The sequence below is a fragment of the Pagrus pagrus genome, assembly GCF_965226575.1.
Source record: "Pagrus pagrus genome assembly, chromosome: 24".
Lineage (NCBI taxonomy): Eukaryota > Metazoa > Chordata > Actinopteri > Spariformes > Sparidae > Pagrus > Pagrus pagrus.
In genome coordinates, this window is record NC_140206.1 from 15,367,679 (window position 1) to 15,390,360 (window position 22,682).

At 42.8% G+C, this 22,682-nt stretch overlaps 4 protein-coding genes across 9 annotated transcripts in view; 2 read left to right on the plus strand and 2 right to left on the minus strand.

The window, feature by feature from the left end:
* Positions 1-10,193, plus strand: part of raph1b (Ras association (RalGDS/AF-6) and pleckstrin homology domains 1b) — a 48,119-nt gene extending 37,926 nt beyond the window's left edge. For all 6 annotated transcript variants that reach the window (XM_084347077.1, XM_084347080.1, XM_084347079.1 and 3 more), the window contains 9 exons: positions 65-224; positions 588-709; positions 1,050-1,115; positions 1,214-1,357; positions 2,018-2,128; positions 3,343-3,441; positions 3,544-3,664; positions 3,986-4,122; positions 5,420-10,193. In XM_084347077.1, the coding sequence (XP_084203203.1) occupies positions 65-224; positions 588-709; positions 1,050-1,115; positions 1,214-1,357; positions 2,018-2,128; positions 3,343-3,441; positions 3,544-3,664; positions 3,986-4,122; positions 5,420-8,263 (3,804 nt within the window). In that variant the 3' untranslated portion in view covers positions 8,264-10,193. The remainder of the gene's footprint in view (positions 1-64; positions 225-587; positions 710-1,049; positions 1,116-1,213; positions 1,358-2,017; positions 2,129-3,342; positions 3,442-3,543; positions 3,665-3,985; positions 4,123-5,419) is intronic.
* Positions 10,194-10,643: 450 nt separating this feature from the next.
* On the minus strand, positions 10,644-13,185 carry spp2 (secreted phosphoprotein 2; the record flags this gene model as incomplete). The annotated part of the gene is made up of 6 exons (XM_084346633.1): positions 13,128-13,185; positions 12,910-13,037; positions 12,642-12,764; positions 11,565-11,675; positions 10,852-10,900; positions 10,644-10,753 (listed from the first exon to the last, which is right to left on the minus strand). Exons 1-6 carry the CDS (start codon positions 13,177-13,179, stop codon positions 10,644-10,646), a joined length of 573 nt encoding a protein of 190 aa, XP_084202759.1. The 5' UTR covers positions 13,180-13,185.
* A 406-nt stretch (positions 13,186-13,591) lies between these two features.
* alg11 (ALG11 alpha-1,2-mannosyltransferase) lies at positions 13,592-17,029 on the minus strand. Its single transcript, XM_084346832.1, has 5 exons — positions 16,946-17,029; positions 15,969-16,190; positions 15,472-15,843; positions 14,723-15,288; positions 13,592-14,544 (listed from the first exon to the last, which is right to left on the minus strand). The coding sequence occupies exons 1-5, from the start codon at positions 16,990-16,992 to the stop codon at positions 14,261-14,263; spliced, it is 1,491 nt and encodes a 496-aa protein (XP_084202958.1). The 5' UTR covers positions 16,993-17,029; the 3' UTR covers positions 13,592-14,260.
* Positions 17,030-17,363: 334 nt separating this feature from the next.
* On the plus strand, positions 17,364-22,573 carry cpb2 (carboxypeptidase B2 (plasma)). The gene is made up of 11 exons (XM_084346958.1): positions 17,364-17,459; positions 17,788-17,863; positions 17,956-18,080; positions 19,303-19,411; positions 19,567-19,668; positions 19,776-19,880; positions 19,996-20,106; positions 20,207-20,297; positions 21,086-21,288; positions 21,408-21,492; positions 21,580-22,573. The coding sequence occupies exons 1-11, from the start codon at positions 17,383-17,385 to the stop codon at positions 21,792-21,794; spliced, it is 1,299 nt and encodes a 432-aa protein (XP_084203084.1). The 5' UTR covers positions 17,364-17,382; the 3' UTR covers positions 21,795-22,573.
* The last annotated feature ends 109 nt before the right edge of the window (positions 22,574-22,682 follow it).

Genomic DNA, 22,682 nt, shown 5'->3' on the forward strand with positions numbered 1-22,682 from the left:
ACAAGCCAGCCTTTAAAAAAAACAAAAAAAAAACACTCTCCTTCCTCTTTCTCCTCTTCCTCAGCTGGTGATCAGGGTCCACATGTCAGACGAGAGCTCCAAGACCATGATGGTGGATGAGCGGCAGACAGTCAGGCAGGTGCTGGACAGCCTGCTGGATAAGTCCCACTGTGGCTACAGCCCTGACTGGTCTCTTGTGGAAACCATCAACGAGCTACAGATGGGTAAGGGAGCAGCTGCAGATCATTTCCACCACACCTGAGTCAAATAAACATTGTTTATGGTTATTCTGCACCGTTGGCTAATAGATGGGAGGGTTTGCACAAGGTTGAATGCGCAGTAATGTAAACAATGTGGGTGACAAACCTGTACTCTGTTATCATTATCTGTGATCTTAGTGTCTGTTTGTGGCTTCAGGCTAATTACCAGGCTCACAGTTAAAGGTTCTGCCCCACCCAAAAGACAACTCCCTGGACGGACGAAATTAAGTCCATATATGCACATCAGCAAAAGAAGTGCATATCTTGCATCTCATCTTCATTTCTCCCTCGTCTCCCTCCTTCTCTCTCTCTGTCTCTCTCTCTCAGAGCGTATTTTTGAAGACCACGAGAACTTGGTGGAGAACCTCTTAAACTGGACCCGAGACAGCCACAACAAGCTAATGTTCATCGAGCGCATTGAGAAATACGCTCTTTTCAAGAACCCTCAGGTGACTGTCTTACACCTCAATGCACACATAGACTACAGGTGATCGAGGATGGATCATCTTCTCAATGCCCTCTGTAGCCGCTCTGCATTCAGCGTATAAATGCTGAAAGCATATGCTATACACACAAACACATTGTTTATGCATGCTTAGTGCCTGCACAGCCCAGAGAGTGAACAAGGGAGTGTGTTTGTGTAGGAGGGATGGAAGTAGGTCAAAGCTCTAAAGCGAGTAAAGGTGAATAATTTATTTAACATAAGACGAGGTGAGCCACCGATTTAACACTTCCCCCCCTCCCTCCTATCCCTGTCCTCTATTTACTGTTGCTCTCGATCATCTCCAGAACTATTTGTTGGGGCGGAAGGAGACATCTGAAATGGCTGACAGGAATAAGGAGGCTTTATTAGAGGTAAGATTATGTAAACTACCGACTGCCCTAACATTCATGCAAATCAGGACTCGGAAGGTAAACTTTAACGTCAATTTCTGTGCATGTGTGTGTATCAGGAGTGTTTCTGTGGCGGCTCAGTGTCGGTACCGGAGATAGAGGGTGTCCTGTGGCTGAAAGAGGATGGGAAGAAGTCGTGGAAGAAACGTTACTTCCTCCTCAGGGCGTCAGGAATCTACTACGTCCCCAAAGGCAAAGCCAAGGTCAGTGAGGCTTTAGGCACACTAGTCATGTGTACTCCGACGAAATGAAGATGGAGAAAAGAAATGTGGGTTGGGGTTATGAGAACCAGATTCACACAGTCTGCTCTATGGTATTTCCTGTTTAGCGCCGGGTTACTTTGAACACAACAGAAACGGCACGATTTGTTGTGCACATGTGCTCTATTTTTAGCACCATCATCCTCCAAAGTCATTTTCAAACTGTAACACTTTCTGCACAGTCTTCAGCAACACCACATTAGCATTCAGTAGCTGCATTACTTTCTTGCCTTATTTAAATCCTGCAGTCTTGTGTAAGCTAAAAAGTAGGTTGAGTCCTACAGTACATTACAGTGCCAGCTCAGGCTGTGAATAAAGCATTATACATTTAATTTAGATCTGTGTTATCACTCTCTAAAACATTATAACATATTTAAAGCCCATTTAGAGCCATTTCATTCAAGCTCAAAAACAGCATTTGTTCCAAAAATACTGTTAGACCATTAATATGTAGTTTAAACTATTGCATTGCATATTTCTATACATCTAGTCAATCCAAACATAAAATGACTTCTCCACCTTGTACAGAGCAGCAGCTTCATTCAGTCCCTTTTCAAAGTCAACCATGTTTCAGTCCATCCTCCTCTGTCTCCCTCCCTGCAGGCATCTAGAGATCTTGTGTGCTTCCTCCAGTTGGACCACGTTAACGTGTATTATGGCCAGGACTACCGCAGCAAATACAAGGCTCCTACCGACTACTGCCTGGCCCTGAAGGTGAAGCACTGTTCCTATATCTTAGTGGAGAAATGTTGTGTTCTCTGTCCTAAAATCTGTCTGCAAATGTCATGGAAGTGTTTTCACGGCAACAAATATGTAGCATGTTAACACGCACACTGACAGAGTGTGAATTTCTCGCCCTATGTATGGATTAGAAATAGCTCAGTGAACATGTGAAATTATTCTTATGGTCCCCAGAGACTTATTAGAGCAGACGGGCATTCTCAATGCATTTACTGCCATTAGCCTTCCATTAGAAAATACCTATCTAGATTTTATTGTCTCAAAGGGAGATCTGTTTTCACAGCTAGTGCAACATTATACAACATAAAACACCTTCACATAATTGCTTTCAAAAAAGTCAACTTAGAATCGTTTAGGTTGATTGCCATTTAATAAGTGGAATCTCTTTTGTTTTAAAGATGCCTTAAAGCCCAAAAACTTGCAGCTACTTATATACCACATATTATTCTTTCATCATTTTTAAGTGGATATGTGAGGCAGTTCCTCCACATTCAGTTAGGAGTGGTGGTCAACCACAGGATGGTACGTGTCCGCCAGGGCATTGGGCTTGCAAACACTCCTGGCTGCACCTGGTCTGGTATTTCAAAGCGGACCAACATGGCAGCTCGGTTGGAAACTTTCTCTTAAATTCCCAAAATAGCTCACTAAAATATGTTTCTGAAGACATTTATGCAAGAAATAAGCTATATAGTTGCCAAAGCTGTTAACTCCACAATAATTTTTCAATTTTTTCCGGAGGCAGCGAGCCCTAATTTGCATACGACAGCCTAGACAAAGAGCGGGCAACGCGATACCCCGTCTCTCAAAACGTAATGCGACACTGCCAGATTGCCTTGCACGGCTGCTTACATAGACAATGAATGGGAAGCGTGGAAATGATGGATCCTGTGGACACTTACCATAAGAACATTATCAGCACAGCTTAATATGATGGAAATGACAAACAAAAAAGCATAAGGCATGGTGTGTAGAAGTAGCCCTATAATCATGATCAAGTAACTAAACATGAACAGTATTAGTGCTGCAACCACTTAAAGCACTAGAACCAAAACTAAGACCAACAGGGATGGATGTGTAACAAATACCAAAAATGACCCCCTGCTACCACCGCTATAAAACAATGACAGAGAAAACACTGATGTGAGGAATTGGTGGATGGTAATATACACATTTACTTCTTTTTTCAGCATCCACAAATCCAGAAGAAGTCACAGTACATCAAGTATCTGTGCTGTGATGATGTCAGGACCCTGCACCAATGGGTGAACGGAATTCGCATCGCCAAGGTGCGTCTAGACCTGAGTTGCAAAAATAATTCTCTAACACTTCTAAGAGAAACTGTGTTTGTTCATTTCTACATTCTATTCTTGTGTATGTTTTCTTTGTAGTATGGGAAACAACTGTATATGAACTACCAGGAGGCCATGAAGAGGACAGAGGCGGCCTACGATTGGTCCTCGCTCTCTACCTCCAGCATCCGATCAGGCTCCAGTTCCGCCAGCATACCTGGTTAGTTAATTGTCTTATGAGGCAGAGAATAAGTGTAATAGATTTTGAATAGAGCATCTAGTTCATGATTATTTACATGTACATATGTAAAAGGGATCATCCAGCAGTTAATATTCCACTAAGTATGGAGGCTTTTTAAAAAGACACGTTAAAAACAGAATGACCTGATCTTAATTTATTTAAAGCTCATGTGTTAGACTTCCCTCAAATAAAAGTATACTGCTCTTGTGTTTCAATTCAAGAACTTACAGCTACAATTATGACATGACATAAATTATACTTGGCTCAGAAAGTCTTCCTGTCATTTGTGTGCACTTCCAGAGTCCCAGTCAAACCATTCAGGCCACTCCGACAGTGGGGTGGACACAGGCTCATCTCATGGCCGGTCCCAGAGTGTGGTGAGCTCCATTTTTTCTGAGGCCTGGAAGAGAGGTACCCAGATCGAGGAAAACACCAAGGTATGGCTTTCTTTCAAAGTAGAGCTGTACAGAATGTCCTTTTTTTTACATTCAAAGCATCTACTGAGGTTCTCAAATGAAGCTTAGAATGTTTATTATTTTTTATTACATCAACACCACAAGAAAAATGAAAACCCCTCGAACCCCTCTTGATTGAGAAACATAATATAACCATTTTATTTATTTATTTATTTTAAACAAATCAGCCATTCATTCCCTGGTAAGATGATTCTGTAGTAGCCACGGGTGTTTATCGCTCCAGCTCTGATCGGCAGTGATGGAAACATGACACTCATGTTGACATGCTAACTCGCCCCTTTTCATTAGAGCGTAAATAACTTTTTGCCTGTCTCCGTTCAAGTAGCTGTTGAACATGAGACGGGTGTTTATCGCAACAGAGATGAAAAAGAGCGAGATGTCTCACTCCTTCATCCTCAGCTCCAGTAAACAACCGTTTCATTCAGAATATGATTGAGACTTTTACTAATGAAATCTTAACGTCTGCTGGATGTAGTCTGATAAGGCACATGATCTGCTGCTTTCCACTGTTCCCTGTTTTCCAGTGCGTTTTTTCTTGTGCTCAAATGTGAAGCACAAGGGAAAAAAAGAAAGGCAAACTCGTCTTCTGACGATGGGAAAACAGTCAGTCGCCTATTTTTAGCAGGCCTACCCACATTTAATAAACCCACATATACAGGCTCATTTTGGTGTAAAAATGGTTTAAGATTGCTGCTAAACAGCTTGTTAAAGCTGCTGTGAGGGTTTTTCGTCGTTTTAGCTAACTTGTCCATTATGCAGTTAGCATAATTTCATTTCTCTTTGACTGTGTGAGCAAGGAGAGGAGAGACATGGTTTTACCGAGCCAACATTGTATACAGTGATTGCTGTTGGAATATAGTGCTATTAACACTTATTTTAATAAAAATAAATCACTTACGGCAGCTTTAATAAAGATCAATGCTTTTTATTGTGCGCCAAGCGGGAGAGCAAGAGTTTTTGACTGCAGTGAAAATGTTCACTTATTCCAGTAGGGATTGAAGCATAATATTTTGTGAGATAAAAACATTTTGTGAATTTTGGAAATTATTAGATCTATCTTTTTCCAAATTTTGATTTTACAACACTGTGGTGTGAAATGTTTGGATCACACAAGGTGAAAACGATCCCAAACAGCCACCAGTGGAATCTAATTCTACTAAGAGTAGGACACTAATAATGTGAGTGTAGCCCAATCTGTGTGCAAAATACCTGATTTAATCATTTGACTCCACTAATCTAACACACGGTCTCTTTCTAGCATATGAGGATGGAGGCAACCAGATCGGGCACCCTGCCGCATGGCTCCCACGGTCACCGACATCACAGCCAGCATTCAGTTGATCACCCAGCCCTGACGCCACCTCCCCAACCTCAGGTGCAGCCCCCGCCCCAGCCCCAGCCGCAGCAGCAGCCACAGCATCAGCCGCAGCCGCAGCAGCAGCCCCAGCAGCAGCCCCAGCAGCAGCCCCAGCCCCAGCCGCAGCAGCAGCCCCAGCCCCAGCCGCAGCAGCAGCATCCACCACAGCCTCAGTACCACCAACAGCACCCACCACAGCCTCAGTACCACCAACAGCACCCACCACAGCCTCAGTATCACCAACAGCACCCACCACAGCCTGTGCACCACCAACAGTACCCACCACAGCCTGTGCACCACCAACAGTACCCACCACAGCCTGTGCACCACCAACAGTACCCACCACAGCCTCAGCACCACCAACAGTACCCACCACAGCCTGTGCACCAGTCAACACACCCCCAGACACCGACCCAGCAACAACTCCAGCACATGCCTCCTCAGCCTCAGTCTCCTCAACAGGCCCCACAGCCTCCGCCTCAGCGCGCTCAGCCAACACCACAGTCTCCACAACAGTCACAGACCAGCAGCAACTACAACCACATGCCCCCGCAGCAGCAAGAGCTGGCACCTCCACCCCCACCTCCTCCTCCACCGCCTCCCCCTCCTCCACCACCACCAGTTCAGATGGTGTCACACCACTCACCGGCTCCGACCATGTACAAGTACAGTACCATCACCAGGCTGCAGAACCAGAAGGCGTTCCCGGCTGGCAACCACAAGCTTCCCCTTCACCTCCATGCAACAGCTCAGCAAGTTCTCCCTCCAGTTCCAACACCACCTGCAGCACAGGTGAAACCAATCAATGTGAATCACATTGCGGCAAGGACTAATGTCCCGCCTCCACCGCCACCTCCTCCTCCCCCTCCACCATCCATGCCAACCCCTGGGTCAGCCATGGCTGTGTTGCGGCTGGGACCTCCCAGCCCAGCTTCCCTCCCCCCTGCCTTCATTCCTCCACCCCCAGCACCTCTACTTGCTCCACAGGCCAATGGAGTAGCATTTCCTCCCCCTCCTCCCCCTCCACCCCCTCCTGAATCTGCTCCCATGAGCCAACCCGTTTACACTAACGGGCTGAAGCAGGTGCTGAAGGAAAGGTTTCCCAGCCCACCACGGGACCTCCTCTCTCCTAACGGAGGCCTTGAGGAGTCTCCACCACCTGCCCCAGCTCCACCACCTCCACCTCCTCCACCCCCACCTCCGCCACCACCTCCTCCTCCTCCTCAGCAGTTCCCAGTGCCATCCCAGTTCCCGCCCCCTCCAGCACCGCCACCAGCACCACCCAAAACTTTCACCCCAGGCTTTGTCCCTCATACTGCTCCTAAACTGGTGTCACCTGTCTCCCCATTCCCTCCTGCCCCACCTCCTGCTGTCCTTGGTGGCCCGACCCCGCCACCACCTCCACCCCCTCCTCCACCTGCACCCTTCAAGAAGCAGTTCAGCCTCCAGGCAGGCCACACCTCCAGTCATCCACCTCCAACTCTGCCCAAGCAGCACAGCCTGTCAAAGCCGACATCCATCTCCACAGGAGGGGCTCCAACCATGTCTTTGGTGAAACAACTGGCAAGTCAGTTTCCAGGAGCCTCATCCCAAGTAGCTAATAACACAGAAAGCCCCAAAGCCCCTCTCTCCCCACCTGCAGTCAAGACCAAACCAAAATGGCAGCCTGGAGGTGGCCAACAGCTGCAGTCTCCAGAGTTCCCTCCTCCTCCTCCAGACAGCAATGCAGGCTTCCCTGCTCCTCCTCCTCCTCCTCCTCCGCCACCTCCCCCAGCTCCTGTCACGGGCCCAACTCCACCTCCTCCTCCCCTCCCTCCTGGAAACCTGGGCTCCCCCACGAGGAGTTCCCCCTCCTTCAGTTTAGGAGGCAAGAAACCTCCTCCCACTCCTCAGAGGAACTCCAGTGTAAAGTTCAACTCCTCATCTTCCTACGAGGAATCCAGGAGAAACTTGCTCAGCAAGTTTGCCCCACAGAAGGGCACCCCTCCCTCCTCCCCATGTCCCAGCTCCTCCTCTACTGGATCCCCTTCCAAAGACCCCTCAACTGGACCCCCTGCTCCCCCAAAACCAGGCAAGCTCAACCTGGCCAACCTGCCCATGGCACTCCAGGCCAAGGTGAGCCAAGTAAAGCAATCCAGCGGAGAATTCCCCTCCCCACCACCTGATTGCACCTACTTCCCACCTCCTCCGCCAGCCTCAGAGCTCTTCCCCCCTCCTCCGCCACCTGGTAGTGATGCCCCCAGCGGGGGACCTCCGAGGGTAGCCGTGGTCAACCCCCAGCCCCAGGCTCCTCCTCCTCCTCCGCCTGTCTCCCTCGTAAGCAACTCAACATGGGGGAAGAGCTCACTGAAAAAGACTCCTCCACCCACACTCGTGAGGCGCAGTAACACCACCCCAGAGCCCCCTCCGCTCTCACCACCTCCACCAACCTCCCCAAAGGGCAGCTCTGGCCAGCCAAATTTCTTGGCGGATCTCAACCGGACACTGAAGAGAAAGTCAGTGGGTCGCCAAGGTTCTCTCAACTCAGCCGGTCTCACGGGCAAGTTGGACCCTGTGGGGACTATGGACGACATGGCACTGCCTCCACCACCCCCTGAGCTGCTGCTGGACCAAGGAAAGCAAAGCAACGGGGGAAACGGCGGCTATATGTCCGGAAACATCTCAGGCTATGCAACGCTACGAAGAGGGCCCCCACCTGCACCACCCAAACGGGGGGACACCACCAAACTTACTGGAGAGTGTTGAACTTGGAGATCCGGTCACGTTAAAGATGGATGAATAGACAATGAGTGAATATATGGAAGCAAACATTCATAAGCGAATTCCTGAATTCTTCTGTCCTCTTGGGATCATAATGATAAATGGATGACTGTGTATATACTAAAACCCAAACCAGACCATGATCAATTAGTGTTTGCTAATTATTTTTATCATGCTTGGCATTCTGGGTCTGTGGGGTCTACAATACTGGGACAATTAAGACTGGAGCAGGTAAGTTTGAGGTCACAGAAAAGTTTCTGTGATTGTCTAAACTCTCTGGAAGACATTGTATTACCCCGTATGGTAAACCTCACCCATCTGGTACACCAAGCAGATTTAAATAAACATTAATAAGAATTGTGCAAATATTACTGGATCCAGGTCTGAGCCAAACCATGTATCCGCTTTGCCATAAGTTTGTGCCACGTACTGGAGACAAAAAAAAAAAAAACCAAGACAAAAAACACATCAGGATCTTTCTGCTTTGGTACTGCATGGACCTCATGTAAGGACAAGCTGGTGTGTGCATGAGTGAGAAAGAGAGACTGCGTATGCATACATGCATCGTGTGCATGCATGTATGTATGATTATATGGTGGTGAAGTAGTTAGGGAAGGCCTTCGTGGAGCGGGGACGGTTCGGTTTGCTTTTATATAAAATTATTTAATGATTGATAAATGGAAGGATTTTTTTATAAGTCTGTCTTTTAACAGCTGGTCAACAAAGTCTACAGAGGAACACGATATTAGGGCACAATGGAATGTATAGGGGAAGGCATATTTGAAAACGTGAATTACACACATGAAGGCAATGATTCAGTAATAAAAAGTAAAATAAAAAACTTTCAAATCTCAAACATTTCTAGACTGTTTCACCACTATGAGGAAGCCTTATTCCCAAAGTCTTGCACAGAGGTCAAAGCAGAAAGGAGATTTCTTCCAAAGGTTCAGCGGAGTCTGGACTGTGCAACTGGAAATAAAATCCACTTTGTATTTAATGGACTTCTGTAAATGAAGAGGGGAGGGCCTGTGATGGTGTATCTTCGTGGAGTGTGTGAGTTTCCCCGTGCGTTGGCTTGATTTTTGGACCTTATCCTTCAGTTTGTGTCTGTACAGTCGCAGCTGCTACTCCGTTAACTGTCGGTCCCCCCCCCCCCCCCCCCCCCGCCGCCTTCTTAAAGTCACATGGTGTTACAAATCAGGAAGTAGAATGTACAGATTGGATTCAGTCATGTGAAGTATACCCAGTTTGAAAAAGATACATTTGTCTGGTTAATGTACAGAGCATCGAATCATGTAGTCAATAACAGAAATCATCTGACTGGCATTAGACTGAATGTTTTCAACTTCGTGTGTCTGTTGTATGTTTTTTCTTTATGGTGCCATTACTGCTTCGACCCGTGGTGCACGGAGATTATCTCTTGATTTTGTACCTACAGAGTGGATCATGAAGGGTTTTAATTTCTAGCAGCAATGCCTTAATTTTTAGGGTGCTAGCGCTGTCCTTCAAGGAACTCAATCTCAACACGTCCTTGTGTGCCAGGATGACATATCATTAATATTTCAAATTGGTTCTAGTGTGGAAATGCCGTGAAAATGGTTGACATGACCATTATACCCACAGGTTCACTGAGCTTATCATGAGGCTGGTGTTGGCCGTTTCCACACGAGCCAAGTTTAACATGCTATTCTTTTGTCCTACTCAGCTACGGTGGTGTGATCGCCACCATTTCTTATAACTGAATATCATTGTCCTTAACAGGATGTTTACTACAGTACAGTATGTAAGTTATTGATGTGCTGATGTGAACATGTGGGGCCAGGTGAAATGAAGAAAAGTGGTTGCAGATGAGTAAATGTGTCCTCTTGCATTTAAACTGAAAAATCACAATATAAATGTTCAAACCAGACCTCAATCTGTCTCAGAGTCCTCATTTGTTCACATGGTTTGGGTGAGGTGTAGCTGGGAAGATCATTATAGCTAATACACTCATTGTTACGCCTTTAAAGCATCACAGTCTAAGCACAAATGATTAAAATGGGATCATATTTGTTTGGTCAGTGAACCTTATACTCCCTCTAGTGGTCTTATCCAGCCCTACATTTAAAAAAAAAAACTTAAGCACTGAGTAACACAGCATTTTGGAGTCTTTTGTAGCCAGATAGAATACTTAAATAATGGGGATTGAAACATGAACTCCAAAAAAACATTAATTAGAATGTTTTTCTTATGTGGTTCACTGATCTGCCAGCGGCTCTGTCATTTAACCAATTAAATATAAACAAGACAAAAAGACATTATGTGGAAAGTACTTTTTAATTCAAATTTGTCAACTGATTAGCACCTGAATGTTGAAGTTGAACCTTCACAACAGGTAATTGCTGAAAGTGTCTCCTCTGGGCTGGACTTCCACTGTCTGGCTGTGGAGGGACCGACCAGGCTGGACAGATGGAGGAGGTGCAGGAGGAGCCGGAACTGTTGAAAGCTATTGGTCAGTGACATGCAGTGGAGTCTCAAAGTATCAAGGAGTTAAACACTGATAAATGCCATCACTAGTTAAAACATGCACTTACCTCTATTTGCAAATGGGATGGTTAACTGGTGTCTCCCTCTTGAGAATATCTGTGAAATCAAAGTCTTGACATTATTCATATGCACCATATAGCTCAGGTCACTGAAATTCATTGGAAAGCTTAGCATTTTTACCTTCATTAGGGCAAGGCAATATATTGATGTTATATAATGATACCCAAAATCTAAGATGACATATAGTCTCATATCACGTTAACGATAAGGTGCTAAGCTACAAGTGATGTCATTTTTCTGAATTTACCATACTGTTCTACTTGTTCTAATACCTGCTATTGCCAATTTAGTCATGACATCCACATCACTGATGACTATTTATGAAAAAGTACCGAAAGTCGTCCCTACAGTAGCCTAATGTTACAATATCATGATATTTGGTCAAAAATATTATATTTAATTTTGTTGTCTAGTCCTCGTCTGTATATATATCATGATACATGCTATCCTGTATATAGCATTATTTTAAAGCAATATTGCCCAGTCCAAATTTAGGGTATGGGTTTATTTATTATGGTTAGTTTGAACTAATTAAATGTGAGGATTATTGGAAAACTCCAAAATGAATGTCTCAATAATTCAAGTTAATGTTTGGTAAGTAGCAGCTTTAAAAGATAAATAAAATAGCAAATATAACTACTTCTAATACTGAGTCTTAAAACAGAAAATGAAAAAAAAGAGTTTCCTCATGTGCCCTCACCTCCTCACTGGACTCGCTGGAGCTGGAGCTACTGTCACGGCCGCATCTGAGAGAAACCACCTGAGCTGAGGTGTCCAACATTCGGACCCGGCTGACGCAGGAAAACGTTGGCTGGAGAAGTGAAAGAGGGCAAAAGGGGAGAGGGCGGTGCTTTTGATATTCTGCATGAAGTAAACATCTGTTACAGCTAATTTAGTTTCACTAGGATCACACGTCACTGTCACGTCACTGCATCTTGGAAAAACAGATCTGATCGACACACTCTGTTCCTGTCGATTCGTGCCAACTCAAACAGTGGGCTGCATCAGTGTGTCAACATGTGTCCTGCCCACAACTCAGATATCAGGCCTTTTACAGCAGTGTGTGAGCGTCACAAAGTACATTTACTCAAGTACTGTACTTGAGTATTATTTATTTTGTAAAACTTTATACTTCTACTTCACCAAATCTCAGAGGCAAATATTGTACTTTTACTCCTACATTCCTCCTCTGACAGCTTTAGTTAGATCACATTTTTTCTGATACACTGAAGGACGACTGGTTCCTTCCTCAACCATTAAAAACCGTCTTGGATTAGCTGGAAAATGCACCGTCGGGACAGCAACGCTACAAACACACAATGATCATACAGAATATTATTAATTGCTGTGGATTAAACTACCCAACTGTATATCAAATAGTTAAAATGAGCTCAATCTTAAACATCTACAGCGTAGACATTAATGCAGCAATAATGTTAATCCAAAAAGTACATTCTATTTTGATACTTTAAGTATATTTTGCTGATTATACTTACATACTTTTACTTAAGTAAGGTTTTGAATGCACTTTTAAGAGGACTTTTACTTAAAGTGTAGCATTTTTTAACATTGTGGTAACAGCACCTTCATCTAAGTGGAGGATCTGAAGACTTCTTCCACTACTGCCTCTCAGAGAAGTGTACAGGTACTTCAGCTGATTTTCTTTAAGCTTTATGCTGCTTGTTGCATTCTCTTCATGTGTTATACCTCTGTGGCACCAAACTAACACAAACCATAATCAGATTAAATTCATTTTTTCCACCCTTAAGTGTCTCACCACAAAGAAGCCCGGTCTGAAGGCACACGTCTGGGGGTCGCTCGTGGAAGCCTTCAGACACTCCGTCTCTTTAATGCCAAATGTCATGAGCAGGTCAACAGTGTTCAGGCCCATGGGAATAACCTGGAATACATGTGATATATGTCATAATCCCACAGATAACACCTCCCTAGGACTGCTACATTTAAAAGGCAGTTTAAAAAAATGGAAAATAGGCTTAGCTACGAAATAACACACGTGTAAGTTAATAAATCTTATGTGCACTCACCCTGCTGACAGAGCCTCGAGTGACCCGGTAAAGATGGCTGACAGCGTACACAGAGTTAACCTGTGCCAGAGCTGCACCAAGACCCCTGTTTGCCATGGACTCCAGTTCAGAGTTGTACAATGGGATTCCTAAGGACAAGGATGTGTTAAAAAAACTAAAAAAAAGTCAGCCAGTTGCTGGATCTATCTATGAGGTGATCCGCAGAGAGAACCACTCACCTGAGCAGCCCAGAGTCTGCAGAAGGGCCAAGAGAATCACGTAGGACTTCATCTTGACTAGCACCAAACCTCAGTAGCTTCAGTTCTTCCTTTACCTTCCTCTAAATATGTTCAGCTTTCGTCCTGACCCGTTTGCACCGCCTAATGTCCTCAATAACCCCTAAAAAAAACCTCCCTCCCTCCCTGCTGTCTGTCCTGCTTCCTTCATGCAATAGCTGTTAACCTTTGTTCAGCACTATTGATTCCAGGGTGAATTAAAAATGTGGGACACTGAATCACCAGCAACCACATTTTTTTAGGTTCTCAATGTTTAGAATGCTGAGAGCTTAAACAATTAGTCAATTAACTGATCGACAAATATACAAAGCATTCACTGGTTTTAGTTTCATTATTTCTGCCCAGATTTGATGATTAAAGTTTTTTTTTCAAGATCAATAAATGTCATATATCAACACAACAACCCCTTACTCGTCATATCTTTATTACATTCATCATCGATATAAAAAATACTTCACATTTTGAACATGACATTTAGTCCCGTTACCACCACATTAAATATAATATAATCTCTTTAATTAAACTGACACTACTGACAAAGGAATGTGTCCTGTAAAAAAAAAATGCCACAAGAGCTTGAACTGTCATTTCACAGGATAATCTAGTATGTACAGATACACGTGTAACACAACTACACGGTTTTCTGCAGCTGCATTCATTACTCCATAGACAGAATTAGATTCTATTCGTACCAGATTAGCATTCACCTTTAAAAGATTGTTTCTGATAGGGGCCATGTGCTTAAACTGTGCACGGGTTTTTATAAGAATGATAAGAAAGTAAAAAGAAGAAAAGCATTTACTCAAAACATCCTATTATGGTGATGTAATATGTCTTCTTATTTGGGAGTTTTTACATTTTTCTGCTTTTAGAACAAATTCATGTACACTATGCTTGTTGTCAGCATGTGTGGACAATTTCAACCGCCCTGTGTGAGCATGAGAGCAGCAAGTGCATCAATATAATCCCAGTCGTACAGTGTGAATGCAGCCCTAAGTGCATCAAGGAAAAGGTGCTCAAAGTAACTATCCACCATAACTATACACACACACATACACAAACAATGAGTCCCCCTCTCATCGTTCAAGTGTTCCCATCAGAGGCTCCATAGCAGCGAGGAAGCACGCTTCAAACTCCTGATCTGAGAAGCGAGCCACAGACTGACGGGCGTTGCGCCTGATCTGCAGCCGCATGGCGGGCGGCAACGCCAGGATCCTGTCTATGGCCTCTGCGTAACTTTCCTCGTCATCAGCCAGGAAGCCAGTCTGGCCGCCCTCGAAAGGTACCACGATGTCCAACTTGGGACCGCCAGACTTGTGCGCCAGCATGACCTTCCCTGCTGCCATACACTCCACAACGCCTAGAGTGGGAAAGAAGTGAAAATGCACTTTTAGGATCATCATCAAGGTTTTTCTCTGTGGATTGAGCGATGTGATACTTTCACAGCATTTATACAGCACCTAGACCTGCTTTATAATCAAAAAGAGATGAAGAAATGGGAATTTAAAATTAGACAGTATGTCAGACTGATTAATTACCTATTCCAAAGTGTTCGTTCCACATGGTGTGCAGTCCGATGGTGGCTTCCCCCATCTCTCTCTTCAGTTCCTCGAAGGATATGTTCAATTTAAACTCCACCCTGTCGGCCAAACCCAGCTCCTGGCACAGCCCCCTCAACATGAGCACCCTGTCTTCGTCCTGCTGGTCCCTGCACCCACCAATCAGAACCAACTTCAGAGCCTCCCTGCCCCCCAACCCCTCCCTCCTCCTGTCCAGCACCTTCTTGAAAGCTTTGATCTGCAGCCGGTGGTCCTTCTCTGGCCTGAACTGCCCGATGGAGACGATTGAGTGGCACTTCCTGTCCCCGTCCTCCTCCAGCGGCACGTCCAGGAACGCGCTGACGTCGCAGGGTGGGTAGACCACGCTGGTGCGGTTGGGAGCGCGCCACAGTGACAGGATGTGATCGAGAGTCCACGAGGAGTTGACCATGATGAGGTCACTGCAGGAGCCGGCCATGCCGTAGAGCAGGGCGAACAGGCAGTAGTAGACCACCTTGAAGGCACTCAGGAACAGACTGTTGGAGACGTAGTCGGGGTTGTTGAACCTAGGACATCAGCAGTTAGTGTTATTTGAGGGGTTAGCCAGCAGCAGGTTTTAGTTATCAATCCCATTATCAGTTCTACATCTGAAACTGAGGGCCTTAAAACGTCTTAACACATAACACACACAACTTTTTCTTCAATACAGCCCTATTAGACAATTTGGATTAGTTACACGCAGCTATTACCTGGGGTTCCTTTCTCTCACTACAGACAGCATGTCAGTGCTGATAGTGGGATAGTGAACGTAACTCCCCACGCTGCAGCCTCCCAAGTAGCGAAACAGGGGCAGAGTGAAGGCGTAGCCCATGGAGTCGATGTACAGGTCTGGGACAAACTCCGTCAGCGCCTCCCATCCCAAGAAGATGGAGCCCACGCTCTGTCCCAGCAGGGTGAAGTGAGGAAACAGGCCGGGCTCCACGAGCAGCCGGTGCCTCAGGAAAACAAACTGAATGGGCCTGGGAAGCACGATGTTGAAACGGCGTCGCGCCCCTTCCAGAATCTGCTGGCCCGTCACACCCAGGTCCCCCGTGTACACCACAAAGTTGATGTCCACATACCTGTGCAGATGTTATTATGAATTATTTAGCTATAATATTACTACCCAATAAGTTTATAATAACTTAACTAACACATCAAACTATAAACTAAAAAAACATCATCAAAATAAATTCATCAGATTTACCTGTTCTGCAGAGCCCTGATCGCACACCAGAGCACCCTTTCTCCCCCGCCACCGGCATTGCAGTAGGGGTGGAAGAAGGCCACCGTGGGACGGCCATCCCTTGCCCGCCGAGCGTTCCTGCTGCTCTGAAGCCAGAGACGCACTGCCAGCACCAGCAGGACCAGGACAGCGATCAGCAGCACGCACAGAAACAGCAGGGGCAGCAGCAACTTCCACAGCAACCTGGAACACACACAGGAACAACACAGTGAGTTATAGGAAACAGCAAGCACATTTTATTTAATAAAAAACAAAAGGTTTCAGAGGGATTATGTGGAAAAATAAAAGTAGGAAGAGGGAGATAAGAGACAGAGGAGAGAATAAAGGCAAGCAACCCACAAAATAACTCATATGAAACCTAGAGAAAGCCAAAAAACACAAAAACAAATGAATGCTTGCGAGATGTGTTTCAGATTGATTGGCATCTGAGACTTTGAGGAGGGCTGCTCTGGAGTCAGAATTAAAAGATTATACTTAAAAATACTCTTATGATCAAAGGAAAACATTATAGCAAAACCCCAGCTCTAACCATGTTAGGAATATTATTGTGACATGGCTTAGCAAAAGTAACTCCCTCACTAGCATCACACATGTACACAACACATCAATTTAGTCACAATAAAAAGCTCACACTTATAGGAATAGTTCCTTCTAGGTTTAAGAAACAAAGACTTGCCTACATTTGAATCACACAGTAAAGAGCTTGTTATTCATAGTGAGGAACTGGAACACATTAGCCTTGTATTTATCTACAGGACTACAAGCCACCAATTAGCTTAATGTTAGCTAAGTTTGCTAGGTAAGCTAAGTTTTTCTTTATAATGTCACCACTATATTGACGTCTGGTAAAAGCTACGACCCGGGCAGCACCTAATATGTAGCGTTAATGAAACAAAACAAGCTAACTGTATAATATAATAAAATATAATATATTGTACCTTGTTATTTCACACAAACAGTGGACCAGCTGATCGTGGCCCGACATCTTGCCAAATGAAATTTAACAACACATCACCTTTCAAGTTTCCTGCTCTGTTTTACAGCCGCTGTTACATTTACCTGCGCCACCTAGCGGCGAGGAGGTATTACTGCACTCACTTTTCCAGCTTGTGTTGATGAATACTCACATGAAAAATCTTGCTTAATTCAGACCTGTGTAAATTATACAAAAACTGTGACTGAAGTTACTGAATTTATAGCTGAAGCAACACAGGCCACCTGCCTGTTCCCTCTCCGCTATGATGGCTGATCTATGCCCTCGTCTTTCAAAAAAAGTAATGTTTAACTCTAAATAAACACTGTTTGAATCAATAATGTCTCCCTATCCCCACATTCTGAACAAACCTCAGTCTTTAATAGTCGTGAGTCTGACATCATGAAGACTCTTTTGATTTTGTTTGTTTTGATGAATTTGGACAAACTCCTGAGGACAGGACACTGCACAGAAACACGGTAAGTCGACTTGTGAAGTTTTAATGGAATTGTAGTTATTTGTTGTCCGCTGTTGTCCACAAAGAAACTATCTTATGACACACTTATGCAAACACAAGCTTGTATACCATGAATGTTGTGGTACCTGAACAAAGTCACTTATTTCTAACACTGACACAATTTTAACAGAACCTCAACCACAAAAAATGACACTCTTCACCTTTGCAGTCTGTCACTGTCGATAATATAGTGAAAACAGTGTGACAAATGTGTGTCTGATTGGTCCAGAGGTGTCTGCATCATTCATGGAGGACAGTGCCTTTTGCTGATGTCTTTTCTTTTTATTCAGAGACCAGATTCTAACAATCACGCCGACAACACAAGAACAAGTGGACATCTTGAAGAATGTGTCCACACAATATGAGGTGGGAGATCTTTATCAGTGATTGAGTCGCTCTGGTTTTTGTGTTGTTTTTTTGGCCTCCTGCGAATCATTATTTGACATGTTTTCACCCAGACAGCCTTATGGCAGCCGCCTGCACCTCAGTTCATCAAAGAAGAGACCGAGGTCCACCTGTTTGTTCCTGCTAACAGCTCAGAGACCGTCAGAGATCTGCTGCAGACACACGCCATCACTCATGAGTATGTTAGTGGCCTGAAAACTACGGAAGCTTAATGCTGCCACACTTAGAAAAAGAAAAATGGATCAGTAGTATTTTAATGTGAAAAGTTTATTTTTAGAACAAGATGTTTTCATGTTGTAACAATATATTTGCATGTTAAAACAAGAAACTTATATTAATGTTACTTAACTTACTGTTATGTTAATATGATATTTACCTTGTTATGATGTGAAATGTTCCATGTTACAAAGTAACTTATTCTTATAACATCGAATGTTTCAGGTTATGACAAGATATTCTCACAAAACCATTTTTTGTTATTATTTACATGTTGTTATCACTTTATAACATGAAACGTCTCACATTATAACAACATAAACAGTCAAATGTTTTAACAAGAAAAGCCTCAAACTACACAAGTTATCACATTATAACCTGAAACATTTTATGTGAAATGTTTTCAGTTATAACAAGATAAATAGTATATTTAAAAGTAAACGTTTCTTATGTGATCAGTTTTTATTTTGTAGCATTGTAAAAACATCTTGTTATAACATGAAAACATCTTGTTCTAACATAAAAACATCTTGTTATAACATGAAAACATCTTGTTATAACATAAAAACATCTCGTTATAACATGAAAACATCTAGTTATAACATAAAAACATCTAGTTATAACATGAAAACATCTTATTATAACATGAAAACATCTTGTTATAACATGAAAACATCTTGTTATAACATAAAAACATCTAGTTATAACATGAAAACATCTTATTATAACATGAAAACATCTTGTTATAACATGAAAAAATCTTATTATAACATGAAAACATCTTGTTATAACATGAAAACATCTTATAACATGAAAACATCTTGTTATAACATGAAAACATCTTATTATACCATGAAAACATATTATTATAACATGAAAACATCTTATTATAACATGAAAACATCTTGTTATAACATGAAAACATCTTGTTATAACATGAAAACATCTTATTATACCATGAAAACATATTATTATAACATGAAAACATCTTGTTGTAACATGAAAACATATTATTATAACATGAAACATCTTGTCATAACAATAAATTTTTCAAATTATACTATTATACTTTCAAACATACAGAAAACATACATGTATTCCTTGCAGAGCTTTATATAGCATTTCATGGCAGGCGTACAATTCTTTATAGACATTTTGTGATCTAACTTGCATGTTTATTTTAGGGTGTTACTTGCCAACGCCAATGAGTTGATTGAAATGCAGACGAGGAACGACTCCGGCGACCCAAGGAGCGGCGCAACTTTCTACGAGAGATATCACAGTCTGGAGGATGTATGCTTTTCCTCATTACATTCAGCCTTTATTGATAATACTCCTTCTCACGGCTAATTTTTAATTTTAAGCCTCACTAACAGGGTTAATTACAGGACTGGATTGCATTGGAATGTCATGAAGTACTGCATTTAAGTACACTGTCTCCATTGTAGATCTATTACTGGATAAACAGGACCCACCAGGACAACCCCAGCACAGTCGAAGTCATTCTCATTGGCTCCTCGAGTGAGAAGCGGCCCCTCTACGTTCTGAAGGTGCACTCATCCAACACATGATAAGCTGCTCAAATTATTTGTTTCAGCTGACTTGTGACATGAATTCTATAATACCCTCCTCATGTTGACGTCCCTTGTCTTCTCAGTTGTCTATGAATAACAGGCCGAACAAAAAAGCAATGTGGATCGACTGTGGGATCCATGCCAGAGAGTGGGTCTCCCCTGCTTTCTGCTTATGGTTTGTACACCATGTGAGTACATTTAATCTGTTATAAACAGGCCGGAGATATCTTTTTTTGTGTTTGTTTGCTATCAGGTCAGTTTCACTGTTGTCTAACACTAAAATCAACCTCCTTTCTCCTACAGTCTTTGGCATTTTACAGGCAAAACCAAGACATTACTAACATCCTGGACAACATGGATGTCTATGTCCTGCCTGTTATGAACCCTGATGGATACGAGTACACATGGACAACAGTAAGAATGCATGAAACAGAACTGGTATTCTGTGCTAAAGGAGGGAATTTCAGCTGGACTCATGACCTGTCCCTGTTGTGTTTTTGTTTTTTTGTCTCAGAAAAGGATGTGGAGGAAGAACCGCTCCGTCAGCAAGAGAAGCGGCTGCATCGGAGTTGACCTCAACAGAAACTTTGATGCCAACTGGTGCAGTAAGTCTTCCTCCCACACTACTGTCCGGTGTATGGAAGCCCATTTCCTCCAATGTATTGGAGAAAAAAAAGATCCTGTAAGTTATTATAATAAGTAACTTTTTCAAAATAATGACTTACTTATCTCAAAATAATGTCTTAGTATGTCAGAATATTCGCTCAGTATCTCCAAATGTTAACTTTCTCAAAGTAATGGTTTACCATCTCAAACACAGTGAAACTTTCTCAAATTTATGTCATATAATCTCAAAAAAATGACTTAGTATTTGAAAAATAATGAAACTTCCTCAAATAATTACTAAGTATCTCAAACACAGTGAAACTTACAGAAAAAAATACCTACCCATCTCGGAGTAATGTCTTAGTATCTGAAAAAAAATGACCTAGTATCCCAAAATAATGATTTATAATCTCAAAATAATGACATAGTATTTTACAAATAATGAAACTCCCTCAAAATAATGACTAAGTATCTCAAAATAGTTACTAAGAGTCTCAAAATAATAGCTTAAAATCTCAAAAAGAATACAACTTTCCTGAAAATAATGACTTATAATATCAAAATATTGATTTATAATCTCAAAATGTGGAACTTTCTCAAAAAGATGTCTTGGTATCTCGAAATAATGAGAAAATTATGTAGGGATATTAAGTTGTCATTGAGGTTATTTTGAGGTCCTTTAGTGTAAAGTATTGCCATACTTTAATTTCAAAAGAAATGAATATACACATTATCATATATGAGAGTGTCATAGCATCTATAAGATACAGAGATGTGTTCCTTCCAGCCGAGGGGGCCTCTGATGAGCCTTGCACTGAGATCTACTGCGGTGAATTCCCAGAGTCAGAACCAGAGACCCAGGCTGTGGCCGACTTCCTGCGCAAGAACAAGGACACAGTTCAGCTTTACCTCACTATCCACTCCTATTCTCAAATGCTGCTCTTCCCATACTCCTGCTCCTTAGAGGAAGCAGAGAACCACAGAGACCTGGTGAGTGGTCTGAGCGGACGGTCAAGCATCCCACTGAATGTGTCAATTCCTGTATCTTGAGATAAAACACAGACTCTTAACTCTTTCTGGATGTTTGTGTAAATGTTCTCTTTTTAAAGTATGAGATGGTCCAAGAAGCTGCCCAGAAAATTAGAAGATATTATAGGAACAACTATCGATATGGTTCTGGAGCAAAGACAATATGTAAGTGAGACTTGTTTTGAAAGAAAAATTACCTTTACTTGAATCAGTCAAAATACATTGATGTAATTCTCACTGTTTGCTCTCCAGACTTGGCTCCTGGCGGTTCTGATGACTGGGCGTACAACCTCGGCATCAAATACGCCTTCACATTCGAGCTCCAGGATCGCGGCCGGTATGGCTTCCTGCTGCCACCGTCTCACATTTCCAAGGCCTGCAATGAAGCTCTGACTGCTGTGAAGACCATCGCTCTCAAGGTTATAGAGAAAACACAGGCGCCAACAAGTCCTCCTCGAACTCTATAAGCAGTCACACCTGACATTAAAGTTGAAGTGAAGCCTGTTAACAAAGACTTTGTTGTACCGCTATCAGATCAGCTAGCCTTTAATCACTGCTTTAAGTGTAATCTGATAGTTATTCAAGGTATTTTTTGCTTTAAGGAGATGTTTTTGTAGCATTCCTTTAACGTGAGTGTATGCATACATAAGTATATAAATGGCATGGAAAAGAATTTGCAATTTATTAATTGATTAAGCTTTGTGGACTAAAAACTATAAAAGAAGCTGTAAAAAAATCACCCAGTGAGTTCATACAGTAGTGCTGTAGCACACTTGGGGCTGCTGTGACTGAGGAGGTAGAGCGGTTGTCCAGTAATCAGAGGGTCGCTGGTTCGAATCCCCGGCTGCATGTCGAAGTATCCTTACTCAAGATACTGAACCCCAAATTTTCCATCAGTGTGTGTAAAGTATTATAAAGTGCTTTGAGTGGTCAGTAGACTGGAAAAAGTGCTATAGAAATGCAAGTCCATTTACCATTCTTTCTACTTAAGTAGAAAGTAGTTCCAATGAGAACTACATCACTGTGAATTATTAATATTGGCAATATATTAAGGTTATAGTGGTGTTAATACTGTGTTGATATGAGAACATGTGAGTATATCACAGTGATGTAGTCCTAATGTACATTTCGTCATCGCCACATTGTCAAAGCATGTACAATGTAATGAAATCTAATAAAACACCTCTGCGTTATAAAAATGAAAAAATGTTACCTTGCTATGTTCGTTTACCTTATGTTGTTTTGTCCACTTGGGGAATTTTATTTTGTAGGAGTTTCCCCGGAAATCGATTTATCATCATCGTCGTGGGATTTGTCGCCCTCCGGTGGCAACAAGAGCAACTACAACACTACAC

Bases quoted from the DNA above. Each gene is read 5' to 3' on its own strand.
- alg11 (XM_084346832.1), bottom strand. From the start codon at position 16,992: ATGTCGGGCCACGATCAGCTGGTCCACTGTTTGTGTGAAATAACAAG. The intron at 15,844-15,968 runs GTAAATCTGATG...ACATCTGCACAG, and splicing joins ATCAGGGCTCTGCAGAACAG to GTATGTGGACATCAACTTTG. The intron at 15,289-15,471 runs GTAATAGCTGCG...CTGATGTCCTAG, and splicing joins GTGAGAGAAAGGAACCCCAG to GTTCAACAACCCCGACTACG.
- cpb2 (XM_084346958.1), top strand. From the start codon at position 17,383: ATGAAGACTCTTTTGATTTTGTTTGTTTTGATGAATTTGGACAAACTC. The intron at 19,412-19,566 runs GTATGCTTTTCC...TCTCCATTGTAG, and splicing joins GATATCACAGTCTGGAGGAT to ATCTATTACTGGATAAACAG. The intron at 20,298-21,085 runs GTAAGTCTTCCT...TGTTCCTTCCAG, and splicing joins CTTTGATGCCAACTGGTGCA to CCGAGGGGGCCTCTGATGAG.